At 33.0% G+C, this 12,067-nt stretch overlaps 1 protein-coding gene across 1 annotated transcript in view; it reads left to right on the top strand.

The window, feature by feature from the left end:
- Nucleotides 1-3,061: 3,061 nt before the first annotated feature.
- LOC114328119 (transport and Golgi organization protein 1) overlaps nucleotides 3,062-12,067 on the top strand; it is a 59,128-nt gene continuing 50,122 nt past the window's right edge. The window contains exons 1-2 of the mRNA XM_028276893.2: nucleotides 3,062-3,252; nucleotides 3,340-3,786. Coding sequence (XP_028132694.2) covers nucleotides 3,147-3,252; nucleotides 3,340-3,786 — 553 coding nt within the window. The 5' untranslated portion in view covers nucleotides 3,062-3,146. The remainder of the gene's footprint in view (nucleotides 3,253-3,339; nucleotides 3,787-12,067) is intronic.

The raw sequence follows: 12,067 nt of genomic DNA, 5'->3' as shown, positions 1-12,067 counted from the left end.
AATGATGAACCGCTGCAAGTGGAGGCGGATAGATATTTTTTTTTCATGTAGGATGAGTTCTTTAAAGCATTAGATATACAGGGTGTCCCGAAAAGATTGGTCATAAATTATACCACACATTCTGGGGTTAAAAATAGTTCGATTGAACCTAACTTACCTTAGTACAAATGTGCTCATAAAAAAAGTTACAGCCCTTTGAAGTTACAAAATGAAAATCGATTTTTTTCAATATATCGAAAACTATTAGAAATTTTTTATTGAAAATGGACATGTATCGTTCTTATGGCAGGAACATCTCAAAACAAAATTATAGTGAACCTTGTCCACCCCATAAAAATTTTATGGGGGTTTTGTTCCTTTAAACCCCCCAAACTTTTGTGTACGTTCTAATTAGTTCATTATCGTAGTACCATTATTTAAACACGTTTTTAAAACTTTCTTGACTCTTAGTATTTTTTCGATAAGCCAGTTTTTATTGAGATGCGGCTTCTTTTTTAATATATTTACATAAAATGTTTAGTTCCTTTAACCCCCCAAATGTTTGTGTACGTTCCAATAATAATTGTCGTACCATTAGGTAAACACAGTGATTTTAAAACAGTTTTGCTTCAGTCTTTTTTTGATAAGTCACCTTTTATCGAGATATGACTTCTTTTTCAAAATATACCTAAAAATGTAAATTATAAATAAATTTTCAGATTATTAACAGGTCTCTATAATCGTACTTAACCATATACAAATATGTGGTGGATTGGTTCAAAATATCTCGATAAACACTAGCTTATCGAAAAAGTAATAAGAGGTAAAAAAGTTTTTAAAATGTTGTGTTTAACTAATGGTGTCACAATAATAATTTAATTGCAACGTACATAAAAGTTTGGGGTGTTTAAGGGAATAAAACCCCCATTAAATTTTTATGGGGTGCACAAATTTCACATTAATTTTTTTTTAAGATGTTGCTGCCTAAAGATAATAATGGCACATGTCCATTTTCAATAAAAAATCTCTCCTAAAAAAGTTTTCAATATATATGAAAAAATATCCATTTTCATTTTGTACTTCAAAGGGCTGTAACTTTTTTTGTGTGCACTATTGTATATAGGTAAGTGAGCATAGGCGTAACCAGGATGATCCTAAGGGGGGGTTACAACTACCTGAAAGGGGGGGTTACAACTACTGGAAGGTCTATGAGGGCTATGGTGTTAAGCGTATAGAGCTCAAAGTACATCCCAATGGGGGGGGGGTTACAACCCCCAAAACCCCCCCCTGGTTACGCCTATGTAAATGAGGTTCAATCAACCTATTTTTGACCCCTGAATCTGTGGTATAATTTATAATCAATCTTTTCCGGACACCCTGTATAATACGTACAATGTAAATGTTAGCACATTTCACTATATTTATAGATGATTCAATCTACTTATTCTCATTTAGATCCTTTTTTATTATCTCTAATCTAATTATTTTACATAGGTTTATTTTGGAAGTATACGCTGTGAGCTTCGCTGGTGTCGCTCCTGGCGGATACTAATTCAACTTTCAGTGGTAACTTTTAAATTTACTATTTAATTGTTATCCCTTAATATTTACAACGCTAAAAAGTAATTAAATTGTAACAGATTTTTTAAAGATTTTGCTAATCATTTTGACGTTCTATTGATGAAATATTAATTTCTTACTTCGGATACTTTCACAATTATCGTATAGATGGCGCTATGATTAAAGATTAATTTAAAATTACATATTACGGAACATTAAAAAAACGTAAATTCATTATTTAAAACGTAGGTATATTTAAGGTAAAAATATATACAACAGCTTTGACCAACTAATATTTTTTATAATTAATGTTTTTAATTTTAATTTTAAATTAATCACTTTGACATTTATGTCAAATTTCCGGTAAACGTTTACAGACTTGCCACTACTGGCGTTCGCGAATTTATAAATATCCCCTCCACAGACCATACATACTTAAGTATGTATGGTCTGTGATCCCCTCTACGTACGAGCTCACAGCGTATAAGTAGTCAAGTCTGTCATTTCAAAACATTCAAAATATAAATATAAAAGCAAAATGAAAGTGACAATGACAGACGTCAATGGCGACGGCCGGCAGCCAAAATCGATGTTTGCACGAGACGCACGTGAATGAAAAGCCCTATACTGAAAAAAGTAATACTTTTGAAAATTTTAAACGCAGAATGAAAGACTAAATTATTACCGAGGGCTAAAAGTCCCTCAGAATAAATAAAAAGTTTCTTTTGAATGAGATCTTTGAAAATAAAAATCACACTAAATTGTCTCTTAGTTTTTCACCCCTGTAACTTTTTTCTCAGAATTCGAAAAAATAAATCCTATTTAAATATAGTATTGGAGCCGAAATTTTGCGACCTATGTGAAATAAAGATATCTATCATAAATCAATAATTCAAAAAGTTTGCTTTCGTCACATCCCCTAATTCCTAATCCTGTTTTATTTGGAGTGGGTATAAAAGTTCAACATACTAAAATACTGTTATTTGTTTCAATCTTTCTATGTAAGCCATGCATAATATTGTGTAATTAATAAAAATAGAAAATTGAACTAAACCTACGAGCAATATTATTTAATTATGTAGTTTTATATAGTTTCTTCTGGCCTACGCGATACGCCACTGGCACTCGTGTTTGGTTCTAACTTGGTTTTGGCTTCAGTTTCGTTCTCGTTGCGGTCACTCCAGGGAGAGGGTAAAAAATTTTCCATACTCTAAGGGAGAATCCATATACTTACTCCCAATATTAGGCAACTCACAATAAGGTATGTTGCCTATGACGTCAATATTATATGCCATGATGTAAAGTAAAGGTGGCTATGGCTATGCCATGATCAAACGCATTCTTTTTATCTGCATTAAAGTAAAAATTAAAAATATATTATAAATAATATCCAGTTGTAAGGATTATGCGATTTAATAATCAAGACAAAATATAATCTTGGAAATTCAATTATTTTTTAACAGCTACTCACAAAAAATGTGCTGATCGAATAATCTGACACTGACATTTAATGACGGGGAAAACAAAAACAGTCGGTAGATGGCACCTACAGTTTTAAAAACAAGTGATGTGGCCTAAGCTGAAGCAAATTGTCAAAGTATGACAAAATGTGTAGTTTTAAGTTAATATGTTTTATTGTATTTTTATTTAATATTTATAATACACATTGTTTAATATCAGACAAGAGATTATGTATTAATGAAGACTGTTCAGGTAAGTCTAACGAATAAATAATGGATAGAAAATAGCATGTAACTGTAACCTACTTCTGATGTTTTGTCTTGTCATTTTTAATTTTAGAACCAATTTCTTTGGCAAAAACACTCTTAGCGTATAACAGGGCAGAGCAGTATATGTTATCGTTTAGGCCCAACACAAACATTAAAGTATTCAGTAAAGAAGCTGGTTCCAGAACTGATTTGTGGGGTGTTGAAATCAATGGGGAAAGAGGCTATATCCCCAAAAGCTTAGTACGGGAATATAAGATATTGGGAAAGCCAACTGTAGTTGTAGAAACTGAAATCTCTCAAAAGCCATCTGTGCCTCAAGACACGCTTAAAGAGGAAGTAAATCCAGATAAAGTAAAGGAACCTTTTGAAGTAGTTGATGGTACCACGATATTGTTAGATCCTGCTGGTATCAGCCCTAGCAGCACTGAAAATCCAATTTTATCTACAGTTAGCAGTACTATAAGTAGCCAAGAAACTTCTAGTTCAGAAAATCCTGCCACAGAAGAAAAAAAATCAGGTATATTCAAGCTTTCAGAATTTTACTTTCTCTTTTTCTTTATTTGTACTGTCATATTTACTAGTCAGTAAATGGCTTAGATTTTTAGAGATTTCTGTGTTATATATGCATTTATGCTTTAGTGAACTTTGATAATTGATTTTGGTTAAATTTATTATTATATTATTATTAGTTAAATGTTATCATCTGAGTACAAACTATCCGTCATAGAGCAAATAAGTAATATTATTCAGTGTATCAGTAATCATTATGTTTTTTTTTTGTTTGGTAGATATTATAATTCTTGTTCAAATAGTCAGTTGTTTGTTGTAGCACAATAGATATTTTTTTAAACATTAATTAACAATCAAAAATAAACATTCTGTAAGTTAATTTGATAACAAGCACAATAATTTATATACTCTATAATATGGCGTTATGAGGTACATCACCTAGAGGTTTTACATCAGTTTCAGCAAGAATCTATGGCAACGAACTGTCAATACCGATGGAATGGCCTCATCCTATTCAAACAGTGAAGTGAGATTGGGGCCAACATATAAGAGAGAGGTCCTAAAGAGAGACAGAGAATTTGTCAGGGAAAATTTGGGCTGTGTAATTTGAGTTGCCTATATAAACTTAAATCGGGGAAATGGACCTCATATTTTTAACTTGATATCAGGGCTGATGTTACAAATTACGATGGGCTCAAATTACACTGCCCAAATTTTCCCTGACAAATTCTCTGTCTCTCTCTAAGACCTCTCTCTTGTATGTTGGCCGCATTAAATTCTCTCCATTCCATCAGTATTGACAGTTCGTTGATCTATGGACCCTTCAATCTTCTGTTGTTAGTGGCTGCAGTAGTGGTAATAGTGGTTGGAGTGGCCAACCTGAATAATTATTCTATGCCCTAGATTCTGATATAACCATAAATGATTTGATCGATTGAAAGTGTTTTTAAACTGAATATTTGTATCATCTTTATACACACAAGTGCATAATTAAAGGAACACATATCGGTGTAATAATATTGTTGCTAGACAAATAAATATCATTTTATATCGGGTGTAACAATCATACAGTAAAACCTCGATATAACGGACCTCTATTTTACGGACTTAGGATATAGTCCATGTGGTGAGACCTCTCCCGTCTGGAAAAATTTCTGATTCGGTTTCTTTGTGGATTCCTATTCAAAAATGTCCCCTTTAAACAAATCTGAAGGGTGCCAGGCGGAATTTTTGGGCAGAAATTGTTTAAACAATTTTTTTAAACAAATACAAAATATCACGTTTTTCTGCTCCGTAACATATATTTTTGAGTTTTGTCGGTGATTCTGAACAAGAAAAGTATCTTGTAAATTTTCTCAAAAATTGATAGTTTTCGAGTTATAGGCGATTTAAAATCTGAAAAATGCGAAAATACGCATTTTCGAGACTTAAAAACTCATATTCAAATTAGTATTTTTGAGGTTGCCAGATACTTAGATTGAAGATTGAACATTCAGCTTTAAGATTCTGAAGAGTGATCGCGTCTAGCTTTAATTTATACCGTTGTTTTTTAATTGTTAAATATGCGTGTTTATCCGATTTTTTTGCCGGTGCGGCGCACTCCGTTTCAAAAATCTCCTATTTTCCTCCGAAAAATATTTTTTCTAGATTCTTTGGGACATTCTAAATAAAATAAGTTTCTTGACATTTTTCTCAAAAGTTAATAGTTTTAAAGTTATAAGCGATTTAAAATCCGAAAATGCGTTTTTTGTCATTTTTCGGATTTTCAATCGCTTATAACTTAAAAACTATTAACTTTTGAGAAAAATGTCAAAAAACTTATTTTATTTAGAATGTCCCAAAGAATCTAGAAAAAATATGTTTCGGATGAAAATAGGAGATTTTTGAAATGGAGCGCGCCGCACCGGCGAAAAAATCGGATAAACACGCATATTTAACAATTAAAAAACAACGGTATAAATTAAAGCTAGACGCGATCACTCTTCAGAATCTTGAAGCTGAATGTTCAGTCTTCAATCTAAGTATGTGGCAACCTCAAAAATACTAATATAAATATGAGTTTTTAAGCCTCGAAAATACGTATTTTCGCATTTTTCAGATTTTAAATCGCCTATAACTCCAAAACTATCAATTTCTGAGAAAAATTACAAGATACCTTTCTTGTTTAGATTCACCCAAAAAATCTAAAAATATATGTCCCAGAGCAAAAAAATATGATCTTTTGTATTTGTTTAAAAAAATTGTTTAAACAATTTCTGCCCAAAAATTCCGCCCGGCACCCTTCAGATTTGTTTAAAGGGGACATTTTTGAATAAGAAACCGAATCAGAAATTTTTTTCAGACGGGAGCGGTCTCACCACATGGACTAATATAACGAATAAAAAATCCGATCAAATGTAAAAAAATTAAAAACGTCCTGTTAATATTATACATACTTAACCCTACCCTTACCAAGATACACTGCATAACAACGGGGTCCCCGTGGACCACAAACGCTCTAATTTACAAAGAATTTCAATATACTTTTTATTATTGCATATTGAGCACACATTTCTAAATAGTCTGAATTATTTTAAAAGTATTTTTATATAACGGACTTTCGGCTTTAACGGACTCCCTCCAATTAGTCCGTTATATCGAGGTTTTACTGTACTGTTTTTTCCTTAAAGTTTGGAATACCCTGTGGAATATTCTACAGTAGGAAAAATGAAAGAATACCCATGAATGAACATATAAAACACGCTGTATTTTCCTGTCACCATGTCATACAAAAAATTGGCCAGCGCAAGTACATGTAATAATTATTATTACATGTATTTGCGCTGGGCAATTTTTTTTGTGACACGGTTACAGGGAAATACAGCGTGTTTTATATGTTCGTTCATGGGTATTCTTTAATTTTTCCGACTGTAGCATATATAAAATATTGAAATTAATACTTAATTGTAGCCTTAGGCCTTCTTAAGAATTTCTTTTTTGATTCATTTGCTTACCTTGGATGATAAAAAAGTTAGGTACTTTAATAACTAGAATAGAATAGAGTACAACTAGCCATGTTCTTCATCAATACAGGGTGTTTCTAAATAAGTGCGACAAACTTTAAGGGGCAATTTTGCATGCAAAATTAATGACCGTTTGCTTTATAAACATATGTCTGCAAATGCTTCATTTTCGCAATACGGGGTGTTGAATTTTTTCTTACAAACTGACGATATATTTATTGCTCTAAAACCGGTTGACATATGCAAATGAAATTTGCTAGGTTTTAAGAGGTAGTTATTGTGCCTTTTTTGGCATACAATTAAGAATTTTATATTCACCATTGGCGTGCATACGGGTATAAACATTTTAGATATATCCCGTATGCACGCCTCTTAAAACCTACCAAATTTCATTTGCATATCTCAACCGGTTTTAGAGCAATAAATAAATCGTCAGTTTGAAAGAAAAAATTCAACATCCCGTATCGCGAAAACGAAGCATTTGCGGACATATATTATTTATAAAGCAAACCGTCATTAATTTTTCATGCAAAATTACCCCTTAAAGTTTGTCGCACTTATTTAGAAACACCCTGTATTGACGAAGAATGTGGCTAGTTATTAAAGTACCTAATTTTTTTATTATCCAACATAAGCAAATTAATTAAAAAAGAAAAATAAAATAAAAATTCCATATCCATTCCATAATAAAGAAAATGTTAAGAAAGCCTAAGGCTACAATTGAGTTTTAATTTCAATATTTTATATATGCTAGAATATTCCACAGGGTGTTCTAAACTTTAAGGAAAAAATACAATATGATTGTTACACCCGGTATAAAATGACATTTATCTGTCTAGCAACAATATTATTACACCAATATGCTTAAATAATAAGGCTATAACATACTAAAAAAAATCACTCAAATCGGACAACTGATTTAGGAAATCCGAGACATCAAATATGTCCCATTTTTAAGGTGTTCCTTTATTTTTTCCGGTGTGTGTAGTTAAGGCAGTGCTGGATAAATGGGCGGGCAAGTTAGGCGATTGTCTGGAACGCCACATTTTGATGGGCAATGATATAAAAATAAAATATTTTTAACATTCATTATTTTTTTAGTTATAATAGATTATCTTTGAACATTTCTCCTAAGATATTGATTGAATAATTGAAATATTATTTATAAGAAAACTATTTCTATCCATGGCCAGAGTCTATAACTCAAAAAAATAATTAATAGACAAAAACAAAAATTCATTAAGAAAAGGTCATTTGTCATGTATCACATTATGTCAACAAACTACAGGTATTCAGTTTTCTTTAGGTTTATTTCCAATCCATTCTTTGTAAATTCTGTTCTGATACAGTAAGCTCCCTCTATAACAAGAACTGAAATGGCGGACTAATTACCTCGTTATAAGCGGATCTCGTTATATCAGACGACAATAATATTGTGCATACCAGCACCACTGAAATGTTTTGGTGCCTCTTACATAGTTTATTAGGTGTCGATGGTTGACCTCAACAATGAAATTTGGCCATCGTAAATTGTAAATTTCCTACAATATGCAATATCGTAACTTAGTTCAAGAGGTTAAGCGCTTAAAAATTGATATAATGGGCATCAGTGAGCTCCTCTGGCCTGGAGCGGGAACATGTGAACAAGATGAAGGCACACTATACTATTCTGGAAGTGTAGAAGATGACGTACATCATAGGAATGGAGTTGGCATATTTATAACATCTAAATTCAAGAAATATGTAAAAATTGTTGTACCTGTGAACACAGACTAGCGATACTCCAATTAAATAGTAAACCATTTAATGTCAATGTTATCCAGATATATGCCCCTACTTCAGAAAAGAAATATGACAATGATGTTGAATCATTCTATAGTCAATTAAAATAGACACTTAACAATCTAAAAAGGAACGAAATCACATATATTATTGGAGATTTTAACGCGAAAATTGGTCAAGGACGAAGATCTGACCTGACAGGTGAATATGGACTAGGGGAGAGCAATGAAAGAGGCGATAGATTATACCAGTTCTGTCAAAAACATGACATGATAATCGCAAATATATGGTTCAAATTACACAAAAGAAGATTATATACATGGAAGGGACCAGGAGATAACTCACTTCATATAATTAGAAATCAGATAGATTATATTGTAGTAAACAAGAGATTTAAGAATGGTGTCAAGAGATCAACGACATATCCTGGTGCAGATATCGGTTCAGACCATAACCCTCTAATAGCTGACATCCAAGTGAAGCTCAAAAAAGTTGAAGAAAGCCCCAAAACACCAAAATTACATATATCAGCATCCAACAAAACGCTAATAGAAAATGACCTGAATAATCAGCTAAAGAATTCAACAAATGAAAACAATACAGAAATATGGAACACGTTTAAAGATCGTACCTGGAAAGTAATGGAAAAATATACAACAACGATGCAGAGGCACAAAAAACAACAATGGAGGACTGATGAAATCCTGGAATTGATGGAGCAGAGAAGAAAACTGAAAGACAACAAAACAGAATACAAAGAAAAACAGAAACTAATTAAACAAAAAATAAAGGTAGCTAAAGAAAAATGGATGGAGGATAAATGCAAGGAATTAGAAAAGTTGAATGGAAAACATGATACGTTTAATATGTTTAAAAAAGTTAGAGAAGTAGCTGGTCTTTATCATAAGAAAACTCCACATACTATAACCGATTCGTCGGGAAAAATGATAATAGACGAACACGAAATTCGAACTACCTGGTATAATTATATAAATGAACTGTATAATGATGATAGACCCGAAGAACTGGAGATTTTAGATTAAGGTGAAGGACCAGAAATACTAAAATCAGAAATACTACATGCTATAAAATTGGCAAAAAACAAGAAAGCCGTTGGTCCCGACAACATACCTACAGAAATGTTAAAGCTCATAAATGTGGAAAACATTGGAATACTAGTCAAACTTTTCAATGATGTTTATTCGACTGGTGATATCCCTGAAGATTGGTTAAAGTCCGAATTCATAACCCTACCAAAAAAAACAACGTCCGAAAAACTGTAGCGATTATAGAATGATAAGCCTTATGAGCCACACTTTGAAAATCTTTCTATGTATCATCCACAGTAGAATCAGAGATAAATGTGAAGAAGACCAGGATGAAACACAATTTGGCTTCAGATATGGACTGGGAACCCGGGATGCACTCTTTGCACTAAATGTGTTATTGCAGAAATGCCGAGATCAAAGGAAAGACGTCTTTGCTGTATTTATTGACTATGAGAAGGCCTTTGATCGAGTACAACATCACAAATTAATTAAAATATTAAAGGATAAAGGAGTTGATAGTCAAGATGTACGAATCATAGAAAAATTATACTGGCGTCAAACAGCGACAGCTTGCATAAATGGAAAATCAACAGAAATATGCAAAATACAAAGAGGTGTCAGACAGGGTTGTATACTGTCCCCACTGTTATTCAATTTATATTCAGATAGAATATTTAAGGAAGCGCTGCATAATTTGGAATGGGGTGTGAAAGTGAGGAATTCTGATAAATACAATCAGATATGCAGACGATACAGTTATTTTAAGTGATGATATGAATGGATTACAACACCCTTTAAATGCCATTGACACAGTGGGAAGAGAGTTTGGCCTAAATATAAACTGTTCAAAAACAAAATACATGGTATTTAGCCGTTTGGCCCATCAAGATTCACGGTTATATGTTGATGGTCATATAATTCAAAGAGTACCTAGTTTTAAATATTTTGGTTGCCATATTACTGAACAACTAGATCCAGATAAAGAGATAAAATGTAGAATCGAGATAGCCCGCACGACATTTTTAAAAATGAGGTCATTCTTCTGTAATGATACCTTGCAACTTCAACTTCGAAAGCGCATGATTAAATGCTACATTTGGTCAGTCCTCTTGTATGGTGTCGAAACATGGACATTAAAAATATCCACCATTAACTGTTTGGAGGCCTTTGAAATGTGGCTGCACAGACGTATACTGAAAATACCATGGATGGCTATGCTGACAAATGTGGCAGTCCTTAAGAGAGCAAATGCTACCCGCGAGCTGCTTGATAACATCAAATATAGAAAGATGGCCTATTTTGGACACGTAGTAAGGGGAGACCGGTATAAGATACTTCAACTTATTATGATGGGTAAAATCGAAGGACGCAGAGGAATTGATAGAAAGCAGGCCTCTTGGTTGAAGAATATCCGGGAGTGGACAGGAATAAAGAAAGCAGAACACCTATTTAGAATAGCTCGAGACAGAGACAGTTTCGCCATGTTAATCGCCAACGTCAAGGGGACTTGATAGGGCACGTTAAGAAGAAGAATTCAATATCGGTCGATAGATAAACAAGGAGGAAGAAGTTTATTACCGGTGTTGGAATTTATTACAGCACTGGTCTCAATAAGCACACAGATGTTGGGCATTCCTGTATACAGGCAGTTATTGTTTTTATTTATGGCCATCACCACGCCAAAACAGGTAAAGAAACATATTCTTCGATTTCATTTTTCCTCGTTATAACCAAATATGCCTCGTTGTAGAGGTGTTATAGTTCAATAGGAATTTCATGGGATATCTAGTGTACCTCGTTATAAGCGAAACCTCGTAATACCCATGTTCGTTATAGAGAGAGTCTACTGTATATCTAAAGCTGAGGCCCTCTTTGTCTTGTTCGGTCACTATTTGGTCGTCAGCAGAACTTAGGGTATATAGGTATTCGTTTCTTATTGGTATGTCCATTCCTTCGCATTTTCTTTTACAGGGTTTCAGGATTTTTCCAGGAATATTTTGAGCAGGATAAGTGATGTGGAGCAGTCCTGTAGTAGTCCCTTTGTCGTCTTAAATGGACTGTATATTTTATTGTCCGTTTTGATAGCTCCTTTGTTATTCTTGTAGAGTGCTTTTACTGATTTTATTAATATTGGTGGACCTTCGATGTTTTCCATTGCTTCCCATAGCTTGGTTCTAAGTATCGAGCCATAGCCCTACTCATTATGTGAGATAATAAAACAATTAATGAATGATTTTCAATTGAATTTAGATGGTTGTAGAGGCCAAGGATATGTCAACGGCTCTAACGTGAAGGGAAAAAATAAACTTGTTCAAACCCGTATTTGCAAAGAATTTTTCCTTATAAACCACTTTCCTTCACCTACTTGTTTCTTTGAGAATCTTAGGAGCTATTTTAAGAACTTTTTGCACATATAATTTTGAATTTTACCTTTAGCCTTTCTAAAGGCTAAAAT

This window comes from Diabrotica virgifera, chromosome 4 (assembly GCF_917563875.1).
Source record: "Diabrotica virgifera virgifera chromosome 4, PGI_DIABVI_V3a".
NCBI lineage: Eukaryota > Metazoa > Arthropoda > Insecta > Coleoptera > Chrysomelidae > Diabrotica > Diabrotica virgifera.
This window is presented reverse-complemented; position numbering and strand designations above follow the sequence as displayed.